The following is a 25,155-nucleotide window of genomic DNA, read 5'->3' as shown; positions in this document are numbered from 1 at the left end:
AATTCTATTTTCAATTTCTATTTCTACAGTCAATTTCTATTTTCTAGTCAAAGCCCAGAGACACAGCTGGGAGGGAGGAGATCTTACTATAAACATTTATCTATAATTCATAACTTTGTTCCTTGAGTCATTATTTAAAAACTTCCAGAAAAGTTCAATCAGATTTTGAAGGGACACGTTGGGGTTCAATAAATGTTGGTGAGGTGAAAAAGGGAATGAGTGAATGAATAAACATTTCCTATTATGTAAGTCCTCTGGTAGAAAGCATCTAAACGACCAGCAATCAGTCAAGAGGTTTCATTAAGGATCTATTATTTCTAAGGCATATGAGAATATCAGCCTTATTCCAAGGAAGCTCAAGTCTTGTAAATATCAAATAAAAGAACGTTAGAAATAGTGATGATACGCAAACTTGTTCTGGAGCAATGACAGACAGAACATGAGTTAGAGATGAAGAAATGTCCTTGGGTTGGTAGAGCTAGGAAGTCTTTCTCCGGATATGGGACCCACGCTGTACCTGGAAGGTTGGGTGGATGACAGAAAGGACATTCTGGGTGGGATGATGTTTGAGAACCAGGGCCAAGAGGTGGAAGTACAATAGGTAAGGGATTAAGATTTTGCAGTGGGGATTAAGACCTTGAAGGTGAGTAGGTGCCCCATATTTGGAATGGACACAGGGCAATCAGAGGCACAAAGCCCAGCATGATCAGAGCCCCATCAGGACCATAACAGACCATGAGGTCCCTTTGTTGGAAGCTCAGTGTGGACTGGAGAGAGGAAGAAGGGCAGGGAGTGAACTGGGAGTGGACTGAGAAGCCTCAGTCCCTTGGGCTTGGAAGTATGTGGGGTGACCTACATCTTGTTTCCCTGACCTAAAATCTGCACAAGAGGGAACTGGAATGGGGGAGCACTCATTCATGATAAGGGAGCATCCCATAGTGTGGTGACGGGGCACCACCGTGTGTCCCTGGTGCCACGGGCATTTGCAGAGGATCTGTGCTTTTGTCGTAATCTCATTAAACCCCATGAAGCAGGTAGAATAGAAAACCGTGGTGTGGGTGTGGGCTTCCAAGGTCACTTGGCTAGTTGGTGGGCCGCCCAGGCCAGGTCTTCCGCCTCCCAGTCAGGCTCACACCAAACCGCTCCACCCTCTCCCAAGTTTATTTTGTCCTGGGCCACCAACGTCTCCAAATGACCTTGTTTACAGCACAAAATAATGCTATCACGCTGCTCTTTAAGCAGTTTTGAAAAATAGCATATTACTCTTTGTTAGAAATAATGATACTGATTACTAGACCAAAATAAAGTATGTCTATCACTGAAATAATTCAAAAAGCTATTTTTGTGGGTCGCATTCTGTGTGATAAAAACTGTCATTTTAGTTGACTTTAAAGGACACAGCCCTCTGTAAATCCATACAGCAAGCTGTATTCTCAGCTGAATGTGACACCTTCCACAAAAGAGTATATAAATGACTCTGATTCAGAATGGGGGTAGAACAAATAAATAAAGTTGACAGTTCAGGGAAGAGGTCTTCATTACTAAATTATTTGGGGAGGTTTTGTAAGTCAGGAAAGCTAATCTGTAACTAATGCCCCATCCGTGCCACGTATCCTGTATTCATCACCTCACACTGACTATGAAAGAGCGAGAACACGGAGTTTTACCTCCCCATCATCAATTACAAATACGTCCTTTTTCCCCTCTGTGTGAAATTGCATTGTTTATAAATTGCCCTGTGCTGGTGCCTTGTGAAATAAACATCCAAATTCCTGAGGCATCTGTCTGCCTTAGATGATGCGAGACACCCACCCCTGTTGGTGCTCTTAGAGCCAGGCTGGCCCCAGGTGTGCTTCAACATGAGTTGGAGGGCAGGGGAGCTGGAAGGCCACATCCCTGGGCTCGAAGTTGTTCATCCACATTCCAAGTTATTGATCTGTAAAGGCTGCTTGGCTTGCAAGAAGCTGATGGCCACGGACACAAATCAAACCAGTCCCGCTTCTGCCCAATTCCTAGAAAAACATCTTTATGAGCCTGTGTGGTGGGAAGGGGAAGGGGCGGCTGCAGCACAGATGGCGGGAGAGCTGGCACGCAACCCGAGAAAAGGCAGGAACCGCTCGTGCGTGTCCACTGGAGACCAGTTTCCTGCTAGAAAACCTTCATGCTTGGGTCCATCGGCTAGGAAACCATGCATTGCACACAACTGAAAGAGCTGAAGGCATTAACTATGTGTTCCACTGTCGATCGTTTGCTGGAGGACATGAAGGGTTGACTCTTATAGGAGAAATCTTTATTTTGAAAGCTAACAGGACCATCTGAGAATGCCCAGTGATACTTACAACAAAAAGGACTTAAACATAATCATTTATACTAACTTTAAATTTTACAGCTGCATTGGTAGATGATATGGAAGAAAAATAATGCCTAATGAAGAAGATCTATATTGTTCTCTTTTTGTTCTTATACATGGCTCCACATAAGTACTCCTTTTAGGAGAACCATTCAATTTGCTTCTCTTCATAAATGTTGTGTGCATGGTAGAAATGGCTTGGTGTACTACACATCGGATTGTTTTTGTCCTGTATAACTAATTCAGTCTGGTTTCATTATGTTTCGATAATTTCAGAAAGTAAAAGCACAGTCAACACTTGCCTTGTAACATTCTTATGGAAACACTTGTGATCCTTCAACCAAGATGAGCCCTTTGAACTTACTAAGAACTAAAAACATTATCAACTATTTGATCAGATTATGCTTAAAAAAACATGAATTCATCAACATTCAGATTATTCAAAGCCCTGGTTTTCCAGGAGATCAATCTGTAGCTATTTTAGGCTCAAACAGAGAAGTGCCTTAGCTTGTATGTTTTCCCATTCTACAAGAACAATGAAGTTGAAGTTCTTGGTGTTTTCTAAACTTGGGCGCCACTGTTAAGGAGAGAAGATAAGCCTTGCTAGACGTTGACTATTGAGTTTGAAAGAAGACGATGGTTCCTCTTCATGAGAGTTTAGATAATTAGGGCCAGACCTGATATTCTGCTATCGATGTGCAGGCCGAGGAATGCCTGTCACTTCCCTCGTCAGGTGGCTGCAGGTGCTGCTGTGACATTTTGAAATCAACCCCTAGCCTTATGCTAGAGGCGGAGGGAGCAACTGAATAGAGCGTCCGTTCCGTGATCACGGAGCTCCAAGCTGGTCTTATAGAGTTTCACAACTGCATTCCGGGGCCAGTTTCAGCAAACCATTCCCTCTCTTACCTCCAACTGGGACTGGACTTAGCCCATCCTTTAGACAGCCCCGTGCACCTTACATGGGAAAGAGACATGGATCTCTTTTTAAGACAGCTCGGTTTTAATACCCACAAACTAAATGCTTCCGTGGACAATGGCTGAGTTTACTAAACTGGACTCGGCAAAGTTGGAGATTGCAAATCCTCTAATTGGCTTGCTTGACTTTGAATTTAACTACCAAAAAACATTTTTTCCCTTGAATGTTACCAGGTGTTGGTTTAGGTTTTTGAATCAACATATTCAAGAAATATATACTAATTAGAACTTTCCAACAATGAATACTAGTGTCTGATAAAAGCAATATATTCCCCTCGAATTTGGTGAGGACTTAGCCAGAGGAGTAAATGATGTCTTCGTGCTTCAAATATGTTGAAACTTTAAGTAACAGCCTAAGAAGATACACTGGGAATTGAGATGAAACCAATAGACTGTTCTTTTGCCTTAAATGTGATTTGAGAAGTTTCCATGAAATACCTACATTGCAAAGCGTTAGGAGGGAATCGGAGATTCGAGATCCTGGCCACCCTTGTCTTCGTCCGTCAGAAACAGACTGAGCATGTAATGCAAATGCAAGGAGATTATATCAACACAAAATGAGACCGAACTGTGTATTTGAGCATTCTACATAATTGCTGAGTGGGTCACAAGTTGGTGTTAATCTATTTCACAACTATCAGGAAATTTAGAGTCCGCCAGTACAGCACATTTTATATTGAATTTTCTTTAAATTTTTATGTGGGCAGATTTGATCCCCCAAAAATATTTTGAGATCATCAGAAACAAAAAGGCTTTCTAAATGAAAGATGACTTATTTTAATGATTACTTTTAATCTCTTTTCCTTCAAGGGAGGGAATGAGGAGAGAGAACAAAATAGCAGAGAGATACCGCCCAAAGGACTTCAGACCAGGGACAGGCCCTGGCACACCCACGCCTGGCTGGAGTGGTCCAGGAGGCGGGTTCAGCACTGCTGTGTCTGTCAGGGCATCATCCTCATACAGATGTGGGATGTGAAGTTCCAGAGACTTATGGTCAACCTCCACAGATGGGCTGCAGTGCCAGGATCCCATCCCTGATTCTCTGACTCTCTACGCATGAATAATTGTTTTTAAATGCATCTATCACTAGTTTTTATATTTTAAACTGTGAGATATAATTCAGAGCAAAATATAAAGAAATTTTAATGAATAAGTGCAGAAAGATCAGCCAGATAGTATTGGATATCTATTTTCTTCTGGCTTTCAACTATTGTCAGTCACTTTTCGTTTAACCTTAGCACAGTTTCTGTGTTTATATAAAATAAACCAATTAGACTTTCTAATCTCGAGATAGGTTTTTCCTATATCTTCTCAGTGGCTCTTGGACACACCAACTTTTACCAACTTTTTATCGAAGGCTCTCTTTGGTGTTGTCTGTTTAGACTTTTACCTTCTCTTTATGAAAACAACGTGGTTATTTACAATTTAGAAAAGAGTATCATGGTCTAATGGAAAGGGCAAGGACTTTGAAGCAAATCCGCCTGGGTTTGAATCTTGGTTTAATATCTAAATGACCGTGATCAGGTTACTGAAACACTCTGAGATTCTTAATCTGTAAAATTGGAGTGAGACCTTGCTTGGCTGTTAGACAATTAAATGAAAAAAGCATGTAAAACTCCTAGCACATAGGCAGGCTGTGGGCTACATTGCTCCCACTTCACCCATTTCCACTAATTTCACTGTTACAACTACTGCCAACTGAATGAGCATGGGAAATCCGGGTAACTCTCTGAACCTCAGTTTCCTCTTCAGCAAAACAAAGACAACAATATCCACCTCACAGGGTTTTGAAGATAATGAAGAGCTAACATCCATAAAGTGCTAGGCACATGGCATGGGTTTGATCAATTTTAGTTCAAAATCTTTCCCTCTTTTCCCCTCTTCTTAGCAATAGCAGGGACCTCTTCAAGCACTTATTCCCAGGCTCGTAGTTCACTCTGATCTGAGATTAAATTAGAGCCCACAGGGTCACCGTAAATGCACTCTAAATTGGACCTGATGTTTGAATTTGTGTCCAGAAAAGATTCACGTGCTGCTACCAGGCTCGCTAGGTCGGAATCAATCTTTAGGCTGTAGAGGCCTATGCCCCTGAGCAGCTCTTTCTCCTTTTCCTCCCGAGACTCTTCACGGGAAGGGCCTGCACAGGCAGGGTGTACCCCTACACTCTCCCTTCAGACCTCGGCCTGGGCTGCTTCTCTGTTTGCTCGGTGGTGAGAGGGCCTTACCTCCTCCTGCCAGCTGTTTCTTAGCCTCACTCACCGTCTCCTATTGACAGAGACGTGGAAACGGAGCACCTTTCCCTGCTTACAGAGATCCTGTGATGCCCCCCAAGGGCTGCCGGATGCAGGACGAGATACAGCCAACCACGGCAACTTGACAATTGCCCCGTCCTTACACTGCTGGTGGGAAGAGGCCATTAAAATGAAGACACAGCCTCAGCATATAGTTTATCATCCACCCACAGCATAGGCCAGTCATTATGGCTCCTATCTTGTTCTTCTGTTCTGTGGACCTTCCTTCTGAGGAGCACAGATGGCTCCCCTTATCTGTGCCCATGTGACTTCCCAGGGTGGGGAGTTAATTTTTTCTACCAGCTTTTGGTGTTCACTATACACACTTCTACACATCATTTAGGGAAGACTGGAAATGTCGTATTTTATGTCATCAGTTAGGCTCCAACCCAGGTGGCAAGGTTCTTTTTTATTTTTATTTTTTATTTGCATCTGCCAGTGAGCCCAGAAACTATTTGGTAATGGACATAAGCAATATGTACAATAAATTTCAGGAACCGCTACTCTTAACTGTGGAAGAGAAAGGCCATATTGACTCATGGGGTGACTATGCCATGCTCGTTGTCCTTTGGGGCCTTTGATAATTGATCCTAAATGGATCTTTTTCTCTGCCATAGAATTTTATTTGGTCAGGATGTGCTTTCTGTCTTTTATGGTCCAAAAGCTAAAATTGCAATGAACATGATAACCACTTCTAATTCGGAAATCTCACCATCTGTTGTTTCAACCAGTGCCACTTAACTCTAAAGAGTCAGAAACAGCAGCAGTAAACTGCCCGCCCTGGAGCCCAAGGGTGAGGGTCAAGGTGACAGCCAAGGAGCAAAGGCTTCCAGGCGACCTTGAGTCCAGGAGGAGAGTTGCACACGGCACCATCCAGTCCTCTGGTTGTAACACTAGGGATGTGACTCCACCTGCTTACATAGAAAAAATTGGCAGACTTTACGAGTCCTCACCTCAGTGCTTGGCACCAGAGTGAGTAGCTGGTATGAATCCTCGTCTTCACCTGAGTTTGAGGACTAAGCATAACTTGACATATTTCCTTCCAAGCAACTTTGAGCCCCCAGCTGCATTTCATTTTTGTCATTGTTGGGCTCTCTTCTCCTTTCCAGGGGTGCTCCAGATTCAAGAGGGGTTACCTGGTGCCCAGAAAGGCCGGGGGCCTTGGCTGTGGGGTCTGTCATGGTCTCACCAACACCCCTCCATCCAAGCCCCCAGTGGTCCTTTGACCTCCGGCAGTTCTCTGCTGCTCCCATGCCCTCTTGAGGCATGAGGGTCTTTGTGGAAGCCATGAGCCCCAGTCCTAGAGAGTTTCTCCTCCCTAGACACCCTACAAGTCTTCCTCCCTGAGGTCCTCTGCCCACTCAGGGCAAAGCCAGGGAGCCACTTTCCCTGGGACCTGGGGACCCTCCATGCACCCAGACCGGAAGAAACTTTTCCTCATATAAATGGACCGCCACGCCTCACCATGACCTGTTTCTCAAAGACATTCTGTTGCTTTCTTCAAATTCTATCTTCCCTTCGGGAATCAGGTTTTTAAAAAACAAAAGCCAAGGGGCTGGCCCTGTGGCCGACTGGTTAAGTTCGTGCACTCCACTTCAGTCGCCCAGGGGTTCACCCATTTGGATCCTGGGCGCAGACATGGCACCGCTCATCAAGCCATGCTCAGGCGGCATCCCACATGCCACAACTAGAAGGACCCACAACTAAAAATATACAACTATGTATCAGGGGGCTTTGGGGAGAAAAAGGAAAAATTAAAAAATAAATAAAAGTAAAATAAAAATAAAAAAACAAAAGCCAAGAAATCTTGCAGCTAGGTCTGACTTCTGCCACACTAAGGTGATGAGGCATAGAAGCATAGAGGAAAAGAAGGAAGATACAGAAAAGGAGAGGAAACATAACCTAAATTAAAACCTCCAAACACTGTTAGTGTGTATAGTGGCAATAAACACAGCACTGCATTCTGTGTGAGGGTCTGACCTTTTCTTCCAGAAGTGAGGGAACATTCGACAAAGAGAAGGAAGCTTTGGGTCATCGACCCCCTGTGTTTGTGCAGGGACTGTGGGGCATCGAAGGTTTGTTTTCAACACACCACCGGATCATCCTTTACAGATCACCCTTAATAACATTTTAATTTTTTGGCAAACATAAACCAATTTTGCATCCTCTTTTTCTTGTAAATTGTTTGCAAATGAGTATAAGTCACTAATACTCAAGAAGGCTCTCATAGCTGTGTCAGTGAAAAAGATGACTGAAACTGCCCTGTAGGGTCAGTTTTGTGTTCCAGTGACATTATTTGAGTGGGTCACAGGCCAAATGGGCTGAACTTGTGTTTCTCAGCTCAAGAAAACACAATCTATAAAACCTCACACTTGAAAAACATTAGTTTCATGGATGGTTTTAAAGCAAAAGTTGCTTTCCCCCTTACCAGTAGATATGCCAGGGGTTCCTTTAAGTATCAGGATGTCCTTGAATTTTTTAAAAATATGACTGGATTTAAAATTATGTGTAGTTTTTCCAAAGCCTGTCTATTTTGTAAAAGTACGTATAGCCATACTCAGTGAAATGAGTTGTGAGCTGGGTGGAAGATTAGATTTCACCAGTGGGAGTGAGGAAGGCTCCCTGCCAGACCTAACTCGTCGTTGCCCATGTTTGGATGAGTCGCTCAGCCCTCAAATGACTCAACCCGGCCACAAACACCAGTCGTTGGAAGTGGACTCGGCTATGAGGCAGGACCAGCAAAACAGGTTCAGACGGTGCAGTGGTTCATGGAGTAGTTACGCTAAGTGTAGCCTCCTTGGGGTTCCAGGGAAGGAAAGTAAACAAGTCCTTTTAGATATCCCCCGAGAAAATCATCTTTCTCCTCTTGCGAAGTTGCTTTCCTTTGACTAAGTTTCCATTTGCCCAGGTCTCTTGGTTTGTAAATATTGATTTTTGTATATTTAGGCAGTTAATCTGATAAGGTTGGTACTAGTTTTCAAGACCAAGGGGAAATGGAGAAAACGTACCAGATATAAATAACTGCTTCCCTGGGTAAACCTGTGTAAAACTAAGCAGTTTTGAAAGCCCTCCCCATATTAAAATGAAGATAGGAAAATCTCGTGCAAGAGAAAAACTATGAAAGTGGTACATTTCATGTCGGAAGACTATGATGTTGGCTTCTGATTTCCACACCAGGTTTGGAGGTAATGATCAGGTGTTGACCACAGTTAGGTTTGACCGTAAGGGGTCACTGCTCACTAAGTCCTGTGTAATTAGAAACTGGCAAAGGAAGGAAGTGTTGTTAGAACACCCAGGGAAGGTTTATTAAATGACACACAGTTTGTGTATTTGAGTTTTGCTTTTCATCATAAGCTTTGAAAAATTATGGGCTCTAAATATCCAAGAAATGTTCACTGACCATGTAAAGTCATAAGACCACAAAAAGAAATGACCTCAGTTCCTCCAGGTCTCTGCCATCAGGCTTTATCTGTACTCTACTTTTCTTATTTAATTGCGCTGGCAAGAATGGTGGGTAAGGGGTGTAAGACTTCTCTATTGACACATGTGTTTCTTTTGAGTGACCATCAGAGTCATCAGTACTAATGAAGACAAGAATGTCGTGTGTCTGAATTGCGCCTAAGATGATAACCACAGAGCCGGTTCTGTAGGCTCTTCTGAGGAAGTTATTTCTTCTGTCTCTTGTCAGAAAAAAGTGAAAATGTTATGAGCACATAGATCTTTATGTGGCTATTTAAAATCACATTTTACTTGTCCTAACAGAGCACACAGAGGATGAATCATTTAGTGGCCAACTTTGGTTGATTTCACCCACAGGAATGCCAAACATTGTCTCCCTGAGTTGCAAACTTATACTCACATTCCAGATGTCCATTCTTGTGTTACTGTGCACACCTTAAACTGATCTGAGGGATTTATAATTACTAGAGTCGCCATGAAAAAAAAAAAAAATGCCAGAAGGAACCTCCGCCACTCACTGTGGGATTGTTCTTGGCATGGGGCCTAAGGCGTGGTGCATTTGCACATGGCAATATGAGTTGTCATGTCTTAAGTGGCAGTAATGCTAGGGGATACTTTTCTTCTCTGAGTTTATTATTATCTCCTTGAATGAAACATATCTTGTTTTTGAATCATAACTAAACAAAATGCCCGCACCGATCTCACCCCAACGTATGTAAATTCCATTTCTCCCAAGACTCCCAGCTCGGAAAGAATGCAACCGCCAATATTATGAAAGTGGCTCAGCTGAAATGTTTGCTTTCCTGTGCTCAGTCACTTGAGCAGTCCAAGTGACACATTTGACAAGGCAGAACAAGAAATTTATCCCTTCAATATGGAGCATCTTGCGAGGGAGGCTGAGTTTTGGAGCAAACTAATGGTAAGTTGAAAGAAGTGTTTAAATATCAAGGGCAGCATGCTGGGCATTTTCCTTGTGGCTTTTTATAAAATTAAGATGGAAGGGGAATTTATAATCAAAGGATTGTAGTCTTGCTCATTATTTTAAAGTGAAACATGCCTTGTACATACCAAATGGTGTTAGTGATAAATGACTTTGGATGAATTGTTTGGGTGTAAATTTTTCTAATTTTTTCAATGAACAATACTGAGCAGCTTGTGGGCACGCAGGACACAACCTTATTGAAGCAATTACAGCTTGCTGACAGAAAGGAATTGTAAAGTCAAGCTAGGTTTTTAAACACAAATGAAGTGTTTCGTAGTACTCTGTTGGATTGTTACTTTTGGTCTTCTTTAAATGCATCTCTTTTAAGATTTTATATATACACATGTATGAATATATATTTGTGTGTGTGTGTGTATATATATATATATATATATGCATGTTATGATTACAAGAACATGACAAAGAAGCATACTCATGTCTGTCTAGAACTAACTTTCATGATTTTTGAACTGCACATACTCAGACCTGCTGTTTCCCGGTATGTCGCTGAAAGTAGCTGAGTCCAGATGACCTGGTCAAGTCCTAAAAGCCTCATCGGATGGCAGATTCCCAGGCCTTGGGGATCCTGCTAATCATCTCATTTCATAGTTGAATAAACTCAAGTTCTTCTACTTGAATAACCCGTAGTTGGGCTACAAGACCACAGATTTCAAGCCCCTAGTCCGGTGTTTCTGGTTAGCATACCTCACTGTCCCATAGTACAAGTTTTCATCTTGTTTTCTCCTTTCTAATATGAATTTAAATTTCATTGGAAATAGAAGACTCTGTTGCAATCATAGGTGCTTTTTAGATTGGCTGGTATAACAAATTCTCTTTTGGTGGCAACAGTGTGACCCCCATCTTTTCCCTGGCAGCATGATCTATATCACCGTCTTTTATGACATGAAGTTGACTCCAAGAGCAAATCAAAACATTAGTTCCTAAAGTAAATCACTTCTGTTCATTAAAGAATGTTCACCATCCCTGATGTCTTAGGTTTTAATGCTGTATCTAAGCTGGCAAGCCATGTTGTATACTGTTGGAGAAAGGAAGATAAATACTGTGCTGCTCCCAGGCATAACTAAAAAGGCATAATTTTCAGATCGATATTCAAGCTTTTGATACTTCTACCTTTGTTTATTCAAGTCATTCACTCATGGACTTAGCAAGTATATCAACAAGTTGTATTCTAGAAACTCAACCATTTCTATGCTCCCGTAATATTTAGATTTTTAAAATTTCTTTATTTGTATTGGGAGCTTATTTTGACAAGCTATATACAGAAAAATAAAAAGAGTTCTTCCTGCTGCATGCTGTCCGGGCAGGAAGGAATGTCTCTGTTCCAAGGGGCTGGGGGCTGATGCAGCAATAGGTTCTGATTGGCTCCAAGGTCTTAAGACAACTCGTGGAGGCCAGGCAGTGGCTGGAGCTCAGGAAATACACTAACGGATGAGATGTAGGCGTTGGTACTCTCCACTTAGACGCCCCCCAACCCCCTGCCCCAGGAGGTTTCCAGATAAGATACAGTCAGTCACATGAGAGAAGGTCAGAATCATAAACACCTATCATGTGAATTCAAGCTCCTTGTTGTTCTGTTAACCCTTGATTCCGCAAGCTGCCATCTTGAAAACTCTCTCCTCTTTGGAAACTCTCTTTGGCCCTTGGTTCTATCTCTGCCACTGCGTGTTGTCACCGGTTCCTTTGGCAGGTAGGTGGCCTCTTACTGGCAGCTCAGAGGCCGCAGAGACTACCTTAGGGAGTTGGCGGCCTCTCAGCAGTCTCTCCTCAGCTCCTTCCAAGCTGTGCAATAGCTAGAATACCTGCCAACTCAAATCCCAGGGACAGGCCTGGCCCAGGGCAGGAGGGACTGACATTCATTATGATCCAGTGGCTGCTCAGGAGCCTGCGTGAATCAACAGAAATGGAGTGTGGAGAGCCTGGTATATTTTCACAGTGTCTTTCTGTCATAATTGATGCACCCAACCTCTCTTGTGGTCAGCAGGTTGTTATATACTGCATAGATCATGAGACAAAGCTTTAATGATGGGCTTGGCACCCTCTGGTTAGTGAGCAGGGCAAGAGGGAGAGACATAAGCCTCTGCCATCAGAAGCTGCAATTTCATACACAATGTTGGACACTCTCTGTCAGCCTCTTCTGCCTGGAGGACCAGAGGAGTTCCTCGATCGATAATTCCCTAGTTGTTATTTGTCCTTAGTGCACTTGAGTTTTTGCATGCCTTCACTCTTGCAGACTGCTTGTGTCGCTTAGAAATTCACTTCTATGCTGGACATAAGTGGATAATGTTTCTCTCAAGGAGGATAATAGTGGCCCCTGGAAGTTCAAGTTCAGGAGCTTGCCTCCAAGTGCAGCTTCAAATCTTCAAGGCTATGTGCTGTTCAAGGACAGTTGATAGATCAGGTCCCTATCCTGCGCACAACCTAGCATAATGGTTATGCTGGCCAACTTCAACAAGGATGGATTAAATTGAGGATGCTGTCAGCAATGGGCGCAGCGTACGTGCACACTTATTTGGGGGAAGTGGACGGTGGTAACTGGCTATGTAGTCCTGTGCGGTTATCACCATTCAGGAGATCCAAGCCATTTTTCTTTTTTCAAGCCTAAAATCCCCACTTGCCCCCATCCCCTTTCTCCAATGACCTCATCTGAACAAAGCATCAGGGAGGTGCTCCTTGAGTCTGGCCTCTGTACTAAGTCCACTGTTTTTACAGAGAATGCAGAGGAAGAAGACATGCTCTTGACTCATGAAGGTCAAAATAGAATTCAGGGACAAGATATACATCCATGAAACAATTAGAGGGGAAAATAACATATAATTGAGAGGCAGAGTGTATGGTTCAGTTGTTAAATTGTATAGCGATTCTGAAGTCAGGGAAGTCAAAGAAGGCTTTGGGAAGAAAATGGATCGAGAAGGATGGACAGGATTTGGAAAGGAGACAGATGGACTTCTATATGGAGGGGATGATGTTGAGTAAATGCTGGGAGGCAGAAATACCCCTGGTCGTGGGATAGTACTGAGCGAAGAGGAAATGCGAGTGAGCAGATCCTAGGGAGAGAGAAAGTTGAGCAGACCCTGGAAAGCCTTGAAGGCAAAGCAAAGGCGTTTAGATCTGGTAGGAAATGCGAGCCATGGAAGGTGTCGGAACAGTAGCATGCGATGATAAAATCAGGGTTTAAGGGAAATTTGTCTGGCAGGGTAGATTGGATTCTGGAGGCCAGATAGAAAGCTATTCTTAGGACCCAAATGTGAGATGACAATGGTCCCAGACCACAGAGGTACAAATGGAATAGGGAGAAAGAAGTATAGTTGTAAGAGAAAATATGAAATACTAGTTAATGAATAGGATCCTGTAGAGTGCAAACTGTAAAGGTAGCAAATTATGGATATCTTCTCTGGGTAACAGTCTACCTTGGCTCAAGATGAAAACAACTTCTTATTCTTCTCTTTAGATCTGCTCCTGAGATCAGGAAACCTTTTTCATACTTCCCCTTCTGTTCCTTGTGTTAACCAAACACTTTCTAGAAAATTCTCCAGACACCAGTGCCCATTCTGAGAGTTCGGGCCAAAATTTCTCTTCTGGGCAATTCTCCTGCGACTTGGAACATTTTGCTCCCTCAGAGCTCCTCCTCTCTCACAGCTGGATTCATGAGATGGTGGATAAATTTCTCAAGTTCTCCTTCTTAGCTACTGTTGCTGAACATGGAACTTTTTGCTTCTTTCTCCCTCACTGTCTTAGTTTTATTTCTAGTTGGTTTGCTCCTCACATCCCGCCCCGCCTAGCTTCATTCACATCCGTTTGCCCGCTGACATCTGGCCACCCAGCAGCACACTTCAGCTTTAGATGATCAACTTTGCCCTGCATAGACGTAGTTTTATTTGTCTTAAAGTCTCTCCTATCTACAGGAAAAGGAGGCACACGGCTCACCTGATAGTTTGAAAGGAGAAACAAGTTATCACAACCAGTACACAAGTGAAGAAAATCAAAGGACTGTGGTTAGACTGACTAAAAGGGTTTCAAGGGAAATTTTGAATCATAGAAGTGAAAACTTTAAGGGACCATAGACATCTTGTATTTGACCTAAATAATATTTTTTAAATAATTTTTTCTTTTAATCTTTGAGCCAACATTTAAAATTCAGAAGGCTTGACATAACAATCTAGAAACATATTTCCTTGAAAAGGAATCAAAAGACGTGGCAATAATCTGCTGGAGCTGTGTGTGGCTACCTCCTGTAGATGCGGCATGCGTTCTCTTCTTCATCTGCGCTTTCAAATACTTATCAGGACCTGTGGACATTTGAGTTTCGACCTCTGATCTAACCAATCTCTAATTCTACGGAAAGAGAAACTGAGGCACACAGAGGTTAAACAACTTTTCCAGTGTTACCCAAGAGACTTGTAGCAGCACAGGGACCAGAACTGAGCTTTGCAATGACTCTGTGACTTTCTCTCCCCTCCCTTTTGGGATTGTTGCTGTTTCTGAACACAGGACCAGAAAGGTCGGCAAGATGGAGGAAGGCAAAGGCCTGTAGGTGGGAATATGCCCATCAGTCCAAAGGGATGTTGAACAGATGTTCCTGAGAGCAGGAATCTGGGGAAATCCAGAACAATAGTATTTCTCAACTGTGATTTGACGTAATTTTATTTTACTATATTGTACTTGCTGCTTATAATTCCAAGAAGGAGCATGCTTCATAATTAGCTTTTTCCCCTTTATTACAATTTTTTTTGCTTTAAAAAAATTCTACTTGAAAATATGGCAGTTGTGATTTAACATTGTAAGCGTTTGCATGGAAAATGTCTCAAACTTCTAAATGGAACTTACAGATAAAAAATATTTGCGTGTGTTTTTTCCTGTCCACTTTCCTCTCCTAAGTTCATTTCATTTCCTGAGACCTCTGGCCTGCCCTGTTGGTTTAGTTAGAGTCTCTGTCTTCAATATGTTAAAATGACATTGGCACTTGGCTAGAAGCTGGGGCAGGCGCTGCCTCCCGCGGCCTCAGCCGCGCTGTGATCTCGGCAGGCGCCCAGGGCGGGCGGGAGGGGGCCCAATCATCCTGCTTATCATTATTAATGTGGCTTCAGCGACCTCTGCTGCGTTTCTGTCCAGTGTGATCCTGGCTGCAATTCAGAAAACACCTGCTGAAATCCTTGTGAGAAGTCCATGCGCATGCCAAGGCCAGGTGATTGGTGTCGCTCTTGAACAACATGAAGGTCAACCTCTTGGCTCTCCCCTGCAGTAGCTATTTTAATGAAAGGCAGAACTCTTTACTGAGTGAAAGTTCAAGCAGACCATCACAGGCTGGCATTTCTACGTTTTGCATAGTAACACTCAATTTACTGAATTTAGCCTTTTCACTAAAGTGGAAGAAAGATGGAGATTTTGCTGGGCATCTAGAAATGGAGGACGGATATGAAAGATTCTTTTCGTTCTTTGAAATATAGGAAAGCTTGAAATTAATGTTTGGTCTCTCCTTTCGCTACATTACCCTCATCCTCCTCCAAGGAATTAGACCTCTGTGATTGCTTCCTTTTCCTTTGGGAGACGTTTCTTTCTCCTCCCCAAACGCTTGGAGTTTTTGGCTGATGTAACAAGATCACCTCCTTGCTGGTGAGGATGTTTCAGCCCCACCATTTGTGCTATTGTTTTCAATATAAGTTCTACTTTTCCATCTGCCATATGAATATATGAGTTGTAAATGAGACACAAAAGCTCTGTAAAGGTATTTCACCCCAAGTCCACAGAAGTCATCATCCATAAAAAGTTCATTTGACCTTAGACCACAGTGATAAAATGCGATGTAATTGGTATAATAAATTGATTAATAATTACAATGATGATAACTGACATAATGTACATATTTAGTAAGTAAATACGTAGGAACGGTGCTATGTTTTACATGAGTGTTATCTAATTTAATCTTTAGAATTGCCCCTATATTCCTCTAAAATGAGTGAGATAGTCTTAGTTTTAGGCACACCGTTTAAGAGGGACATGGGCAAACAGAAGCATGTTGCAAAGTAGGTGTGGGACCAACTGGAGAGAGCAGAGATTCTCAAATTTGAGCCTCTGGCAGAATCTCCTGGACGGCTGGCTAAAACAGAGATCGCTGGGCCCACCACTGTGCACCTCCCCCTAGAGTTTCTGATTCGGTGATCTAAAGTGAGACCCAATAATCTGCATTTGTAACAAGTTGCCAGGTGATGCCAACGCTGCTGGCCCAGAGAGCGTACCTCTAGAGCTGCTGGCCTAGAGCTCAAAACTGTATCCCATGTGGAACAGCTGAAGTAGCCCGGAATGCTTACCCTAGAGAAGAGACTGCTCTGGGGTGCACGAAGGCCTCCTGCAGCCTATTAAAGGGCTGAAGTGTGTAAGTGATACCAGAGCTTTGAACCAGAGACAATGGATGTGACATCGGCCATGGTTGTGGACTGAAACAAACATCGGCTGAGAGTAAGGGAGAACAGATGGAGTGGGCTGCCTGTGGGGGCAGCAGATCAAGGAACCTGGGAGGTGCCCAAGCTGAGGAGAGTGAAGGGCTGCAAGGATTACAGACTGGAGGCCCGGAGGCGAAGCACAGCTGGGTCTGCTGCGAGTGCACAGGACTGTCAGGTGTTTGATTTTAAATGCAACTGGTGGCACATATCCTGCAGTTCACCTAGTCCCTACTTTCTTAGTCCCATTGATTCTTCCATTTACGCTCACCGGCCTGGTGGCAGATGGTCATGGAGCTGAAGGCCTGTGATTCTCCAGGGTTACCAAGCACCAGGTGAATGCTGGATTAGATATTTTTTAATAATGTGTCATCCAAACTCTAAAGAATGAGAGAAGGCTCACTAGGTAAATCAACCCCAGTTTGTTGACTTGTAGGAATTGTACACTGGAAGAGAGGACCCACTGAAAACTGTGCAAGCACGGAAGCTGGTTCTAGCATTGCCGGTCAGTGCAGTGTTTCCTAGTGTGGTCGCTGAGTCAGGCACTCCTCTCAGTCACCCCACCCTCCCTCCAGGTTTTCTCCCTCCAGTGGCTTCCTCTGGTTCCACATTACTGGAGATGACCCACACTGGCCATGGGACCTAAATGGCAAAGCCACGCAAAAACTGTGGCTGAGCTCACTCTTTCTATCCCTTACTGCAAATGTCGCTCCAAGTCTGCCCTCCCTGAGTGCAGGGGGCTGTTCCACCCTTCTGGGAGACAGGTGGGCCTTCGGGGAGCCTGAAAAGACAGTGAGAAGTCTTCGAAGGCGATGACCAAGCCTTGGCAGGAAAAGAGATAAGGGAGAGAAGTTTGGGGTTGATTTCAAAACAACCAGTACCCAAAGTGGCGGATTTTCAAGAGGAAAAGCTTATTCAAGAAGTTCTAGAAAGGAAGGATAAAGAAAAACAGAAATGACAGAGAGACGTAACAAGACCAGATCATGAAATGGAAGACCTGGATAAATTGTTTGGAGAGCTATATTGTCAGTGATAGACGCTTTGTCCTTGAGACATTTAAAGCGAAATCAGAGAAAGAGCTAGAAGAGTGCTTCAGAAGAACATTCACTGACAAGTCTAAATGGCCTGATGAAGTCTTTCCCACCTTTGCCTCCTGGATTTGTTTGCTGGGTATCTGGCATCGCAATCCCCAGGCAAGCACACGGCTTTCTCAGTTATGAGAGTTCTGGGTTGCCATCCAGATGGCAAAGCCAGGAAGAGCGTATCGCCTCTTCCCTGGATCATCTTTCCATTCTTTCTTTTCTTCTCTCTTTCGTTCCTTTCTTCCCTCCTTCTCTCCCTCCCTTCCTTCTACCCTTCCTTCTTGTCTCCCTACAAATAAGGAAAGAAAAATGTAGGGGGACCTCTGGAGCTGGTTCTAATAATAACCTTGGCAGGTAATTTTTGCACATGCACAGGGAGTCATTTTCTTATAACTGAGATCCGGGGCTGTATTGCTCCCAAGAGAAAAAACACTTCTATTGACGTGTTTGTGTTTTGGAACGATAATATTTGTCCATATGAAAGTATGTGTGATTCCTTTCTGCCACACCATATGGCTTATTACTATTCATAATCCAAACAGTAGCAGCTGCTGCCGAATGCGAGAATGAGATTCCTTGAAGTAAAAATGGACAAACTATTGGATGCCACGTGTAGTTTCCACAGCATCACTAGTTATTCACCGGAAACTTACACATGGGCCCCTTTCATGAATCCACTAAGTTCTTTATTAATATCTCAGACGCTCATTTTTCTACCCCTCTCATCTAACCCTACTTCCACTCAACCTGTGCCCCCACAGAGCTGTTCTTCCTTGGGAACGTGGACTCCTATTATCCAAAACTATTGGCAGCTAAAGCTCTCAGTTTGGTTTTGTTGACTGATGACAGCTGCCAGAAAAAATTGCTGTGAGTTTTCACCCTGGTTCTCCATGTGGCTTCCTGCGTTGCTGAACCGCATTATATATTTGTGGTTAATCAGACACATGGAGGCACTGGAGCATTAATGATGCCCCCTGAGGCCCACTTGGCCCAGCTCTGAGGTAACGGAAAACGCAGGGCAGCACTTTCTACAGACCATTTGAATGCGGTTCGCAGAAACCCTTGAGGTTTAAGAAGGAAGTGATTTGTGGAATAGGTGCTGGATGCTGCTGTAGAAACCACCACAATCAACAGTACAAAATAGCCCAATTTCACAAAGGAGGAATATCCTCAAGATATTTATATCATCACATGGTCATTCTGAGTCCTCCCCAAAGCTGGAGGTTTTAGAAAATCAAAAGACCCTTTATGCTGATTCTACACATCATGGTGGTAAATATTCATTTAGCCAAAAAAAAAAAGGCCTGACCAAATATCCCAAAACTTGAGCCTAAAATGAAAGTATATAGATAATTGCTTCCATTTTCCAATTCAATCGGTTTAGTCTTAATAATACCTTGCATTTGCGTGATGTGTCATGGTTTTCAGGGTGTTTTCATATATATTAGCTGTAATTGAGAGCTTTTTCCAAGAAGAGTGTCAGGTGACCTGAACTGGCGGACATTCATGAGACTGAGATGTTGTCTCTGCCCAGTACACTTTGTCCCGCTCTCCTCACAATGGGTATCGCTAATTTCCAACTTGTATCAGTCGTCTTCCTGCAGCCATTTGTCATTTTCGGGTGTCTTTTGGTCAGTTCTCTAAGTACCTGCTGCTTTTATCACAAGTTATAATAGGGTGATTTATCAATGTCATTCTCCTCCCTCGGCGACAAGAGAGCAACTACAAGATATTACAGCATCGGTCTGCATACCTGGCCTTTAACCACAGTTCTCCGACTTGAAATGACATTTACACCTCTGTCATCCCACAGCTTGTCGAGAGGTCTTGGAGTAGTCCTGACTTTGCCAGCCTTTGCCTTCAGGATGCACTAGGTAATTGTTTCAAAAACTTTTGTGTTGGGGCCAGCTCCATGCCGAGTGGTTAAGTTCGCGCGTTCCGCTGTGGCAGCCCAGGGTTCGGATCCTGGGTGCGGACATGGCACCGCTCATCAGGCCACGTTGAGGTGGTGTCCCACATCCCACAACTAGAAGGACCTGCAGCTAAGATATACAGCTATGTACCGGGGCGGGGGGGGGGGTTGGGAAATAAAGCAGAAAAAGGAAAAAAAAAATACTCTTAAAAAAAAAAAAAAAAACTTCTGTGTTCCAAAGGAATATCTGACAACATTCCCAAGTCACTTTTTCTGTGCAGGGGCCGCGTAGGGGTGTGTGTGTGTACGTCTGCTTCTCATTTCTGTGTTTCTTAGCATCATAATCAGCCTGACTCAGGCCAAACAGGTGATTGCCCCTGTAGGTCTATAATATGGTTTCAGGGCTAAATAGTCCAGATAGTCTTCTTAATAGACGATGCCTGAAATCCCTCTGTTTGTCCATGCTAACCTTTCCCCAGTCCCTGGAGAAACTTCGCCCAGAAGGCTCAGCCCTGCCCGCTCCTGGAACCCGTCCTGACCCACAGGTAGTTGGCACTTGGACAGAGATTGGTCCTGCTGTCTGGTGGGCCCGGGCTGAGCCCGGGGTCATGTAGCTCACGCCATGCCAGGCTGGTGGCTGTGCGTGGGATGCCACCATTTCTTTCTGGTTTATACATCTGCCCTTCTGCTGAAATCCAGCTACCCCAGCCCTGCCCACTGGTTGTGCTGCTGAGCACGCTCTACCCTCTGTGTCCCGTTGCCTCAGGGTACCTTCCAAGTGAGCCTGGAAACAGGGCTGTGTCATGATTTTCCTCGGCCCTAGGCACTTTCACCTTCATAGACCCCTTTCTCCATAAAAAAGTATATTATAACTATGTTGATATAAAGACAAATATATTAACACTATATAATAAAACATTTCTTTGACTTGAAAGTGCATTTTTTTTCTTCTGACTTTGATTTCTTTAAGAGAGATTAATACATTTACTGGATTCCTGAAAGTATTGAGGCCCCAGGCACCGTGCCTAGTGTCCCGGATGGATAAGGTGAGCACTACCTAGAAACGGACCTTTGTGGCAGACCCTTTGGCCTTAGATCAGTTTCCAAGTTTCTTTTGTAAACCACATTTGGAAATTCTATCATGTTGCTCTTCTTCAGTACTAGTTTTCATCTAATATTCTTCTTTAAATGTCGTCCTTTTGAAATTGTAATAAATGTATTTTTACAAGAAAGTTTATGTCCCTAGCATAAAGCCAGTGTAACTTGTTCTTAGGCACTGCATGTTGGTGTCCCCCCAAAATTCATGTGTTAGAACCCTCATCCTCAGTGTGATGGTATTCGGGGGTGGGGCCTTTGGGAGGTAATGAGGTCATGAAGGTGGAGCCCTCAAGATGGGATTCATGCCCTTAGAGGGAAAGACAGGAGAGAGCTTGCTTCTCTCTCTGCTCTCCAGCATGTGAGGCCACAACGAGAAGACGGCCATCTGAAAACTAGGACCAAGAACCGAATCTGCCAGCACCCTGATCTTGGACTCCCCAGCCTCTAGAACTGTGAAAAATGAATGTTTATTGTTTAAGCCACCTAGTCTATGGGAATTTGGTACAGCAGCCCAAGCAACTAAGATACTTACCCTAAATAGAAAATGCACATTAATACAAATTAACATAAACACATTATGCAACTTTTTTAAATTTAAGTATGTTCGTGTTCTAGCTAATTCCAGTGTTCTGAGTTCCTCAGCATCTCTTATATTCTACTAGTCCTTATGGATTTAATGACTGAATCGATGCCTAGCTCAAAGGTGCCCACCCTATTCAGAGTTTTCAATTTATTCACTGTCTACCCACCAGCACCCAGCCACTGTCCAAGTTCTTGCTCCAAAACAAATGAACTCACCAGACCTCCCCAACTCAATTTAAGCATCGACAGAGCATCCCCATCCATATGACTGGGTGTTGCTGGGAAACATCATTGGCCATCACAATCCTGACTTACCATTTCCTTCTAGAACAGCGCTGTCCAATAGAGCTTTCTGTGATGATGGAAATGTCCTATATCTACACTTGCCAATACGGTACCCACTAGACAGTAGACTGTGACTACTGAGCATTTAAAAAGTGGCTAGTGTGACTGAGGAACAAAATTGTTACTTTCATTTTATTTAATTTAAACGTAAACTCTTTAGCTACATAGGGCTAGAGGCTACCATATTGCACAGGGCAGCAAGAGTGTGTGATTTGACTGTGACCGTCCTTCTTGGGTTCCAAATCTCTGTCCCAGAACCGATCAGTTCTAGAATTCTTTCCCTTTCCATGAGGCCTATCAGGCCACCCAGCCAAGTTCATCAGTGAAATGGATGCTACTTTAGCTGCTATTAGATATTTACACCTTGGTATAAAAGAAGGCTCTGAGAGGAGGCATGACAGAAGCAAGCAGGAATAGAATATGAGAATCCTGTGTGCTACTGGGAGTCTTATGGACGGTGGGGGTGAGAGGGAACAGAAGGGAGAGATCAAAGTAACAAAAATTAATTTGCTCCTGCTTTTCAGTTATGCAAAGCTAACAATACCCGAATTTTAGACTGTATTAATATCACTTTGTTATGGTGACCCTCTCTGGAACTCATGGAATGGGAGGGTAAAATCGAGTATCTAGGCCAGTCATGGAATTCCACTTCTCTCATCACTTACTGATTTTGGAAGAGATGCATGACCTAATGCTGGCCGCTGAAGGACTTCTGGAAAAACTTTCCTACCAACAAAAAGAGATGCATAGAAGATGACCTTTCTTCCTCTGCTGGGATTGGTGGGTCTGTAACCGAGGTCGGACACTGTAGCGGCCATTTTTCACTCATGAAGTGCAAAGATGACCTGCTGATGCTGGAGGAGAAGAGTGGGCAGGGTTCTTACTAGCATGGTAGAACAGGCAGATTAACTAACCCTGAAACAATTTGGACTTCTGCTTTGTGAAATAATAAACCTCCCAGTAGGTTAGGCCATTTTGGGTTGGGTCTCCTTTTATTAGCAGCTGAAATCATCATTTCTGATATAATGATAACATATGTGGAGTTCTTATTGCCTCTAATTTGACTTAAAACTTCTTTCTGCCAGAAAATGACAGGCTATAGTCTTAGCTTTCTCCTGCTTCATGGATTGGAGAACCTGTCCTTTCTGGCAGTTTATTATTTTACTTATGGGACGCCTCTCTGTATAAATCACTACCAAACTTTGCCTATTTCTTCATCTTTGACATGAGAATAAAGGACTGTAAACTGCTCTCTTCCACTCTCTTCCTGGTGTTCCATCAATGAGTGAACACAGTTAATAATAAAAAGAAATCCTAAATAGCAACTAATGAATAGTAGTAATAAGATGTGGCCTTTTGCTGTAATGATTTTGATTACAAATGTAAAATATAGTTTTATTTATATCTTTGAGAATGAGCCTTTTTTCTGCTGCGCATGGAGTATTGAACACATATTTAATGGGCGTAATCCTATTTCCCTTGTGGAGAAGGTGTAAATAATAGAGCTTTCGCCCCAAAGCAGAAACTCTTTAGGGAGTCTGTCTTCACTAATGTGTATATTGATATGCATGCATATTTCCCATTAATACTAATAGAACCTAATGCAATCATATAAATCACCTGAATTTTGATGCAGTGTGAATCTGATGTTGGATGATTTGAGATGAACTCACAGAGTACATTTGTCTGCTACCTTTTCCTTAATATGTCTTCATCTTCTAGCCGATTTTCTCTCCTGTGACTGAAATATTAATCAAAGGCTGTTTCTGCTGGCTGGCATCTTGTACACACCCCTTTTATCAACAGAAGAGATGAAGAAGACTCGTCTTTGTGACTAGGTCCCTCTACCCAGGAATAATTTAAGGTTCTTTTGAATGAAAGAAAAACAGAATGGACAGAAAAGAGAAACTAAGAAAGATTTTCCTTTTTTTGTGGGAAGAAGTGTGTGCGACTGGGCTAAATTAAGTGAGCACATGTTCCTGAATTCTGGAAGGAGTGTCAGATCAGAGTAGGATCTTTTACCCTGGTTGGCAGTGTGCTTTCTGGGAGAAACGCAGTGAAAATGCTTTCCAGCCAGTATGCCTCGCTCTTCCAAAATGAGCTCTTCCAGTCTCATCTAATGTCCACGCCCTTTCCTCTCTGAGCTTTCTCCTCTCTTACTTGGATCCTCATCACAGTGATCACTCATGGAAACTGTCTTTCATTTTTCTCCATTATAGGCAAAAGAGAAAAAGTATTCTCTTAGTAAAAAGAAATACACACACACACTCACATGCAGTATTTTTTCCCCCAAAGTTTCTGTCAGACATAGCAAAAATAAGAATCAGACAAAAAGGAAAATGGAGATTGTAAGCAAAAAATCTATATAGTCCTTATTTACTACTGGACCACATAATCTTAGATGATAAAAATTAACACTGAAAATAACTTTGGCAGTATATTACAGTGATGTTACATCCATCCAGAGCTACAGTTTTTCGCAGTTGGCAAAGCCCTGGGTGTTTCCATGGATGTTTCACATGGGCACTGCAAATGCTGTTCATGCCCCTTTTACAGATAAAGGAACTGAGGCTAACTGAAAATGCTTCAAAAACACCATCATTGGGTTTTTTTAGGGGGCGGTTGGGTGAGGAAGATTGTCACTGAGTTAACATCTGTGCCAATCTTCCTCTATTTTGTCTGTGGGATGCCGCCACAGCGTGGTTTGATCAGTGGTATGTAGGTCCGTGCCAGGGATCTGAACCCATGAACCCTGGGCCATCAAAGTGGAGCGCGGGAACTTAATCACTACACCACCGGACTGGCCCCTCATTAACTTTGATATTAGTAAGTTAGGAGTCATTTGGTTTCTTCTCTAGTCCAAGAGAATAAGGGAATAATTAAGTACAGAGCTGCTCGGGTAGGCTTTGAATTCCAAGATGTCTGAATTCCCAAAGCCTGTGTAGAGCCCTGGGTGAAACTTGAAGTCTACAAAACATTTCAGTTTGGTCATTATAATCTGCTGGAACCCAAGGGGATGCTCGGATTAAATTAAGCTTTAATTAACAATCGTTGAGGATTAGTGAAAAAGGCATTGAGCTGTAGCAGATCTTCAAATCTTACTCTAAATTTAGATATCTTTTTAAAACTGCAACGCTTCTAATACTAGTTATTAATATGTATTACTCTGTCCATAAAACTGGAAATTTCATTTTGAAAAGAAAACATTATTATTGAGTGGAAGAGCTTGTGCAGTCTAACTCTGTTATCTACATCAGAGGGAAATACGGCTGTTTGGACCATGAAACTCTGACTCAGGTATCCTCACCTTAAGGGCCTCCCATCAAATTGTGGATATCGGACTTAAGACGAACTAAAGGTGGGCAACCAACCGCAAAAACCATTGCACTCATTCATTGATTTCTTCAATAGTTTATTACATGCCTGCTGTGGGCCAAACCCTGTGCTAGGAATAAATACAAAGAGCAGACATGTTTCTGCCCTTCATGGGTCTCTTGGACCAATAAGGGAAAGCCTATGGAAGGGCATTGATGGAAGGAACTGGATACTTGCTGGGGCATTTGCATAGGTAGTCTCACATACTCTTCATTATAGTCCTAGTCAAGTAGGTAATATTATCCCCGT

The 25,155-nt window shown here is 43.1% G+C and overlaps 1 protein-coding gene across 1 annotated transcript in view; it reads left to right on the top strand.

Moving 5' to 3' along the window:
- Positions 1–9,845: 9,845 nt before the first annotated feature.
- Positions 9,846–25,155, top strand: part of SASH1 (SAM and SH3 domain containing 1) — a 299,791-nt gene continuing 284,481 nt past the window's right edge. Inside the window, exon 1 of the mRNA XM_046670365.1 lies at positions 9,846–9,994. Coding sequence (XP_046526321.1) covers positions 9,950–9,994 — 45 coding nt within the window. The 5' untranslated portion in view covers positions 9,846–9,949. The remainder of the gene's footprint in view (positions 9,995–25,155) is intronic.

The sequence above is a fragment of the Equus quagga genome, chromosome 8, assembly GCF_021613505.1.
Source record: "Equus quagga isolate Etosha38 chromosome 8, UCLA_HA_Equagga_1.0, whole genome shotgun sequence".
Classification (NCBI taxonomy): domain Eukaryota; kingdom Metazoa; phylum Chordata; class Mammalia; order Perissodactyla; family Equidae; genus Equus; species Equus quagga.
Note: the sequence above shows the minus strand (reverse complement) of the source record. Positions and strands in the feature narration are given on the sequence as shown.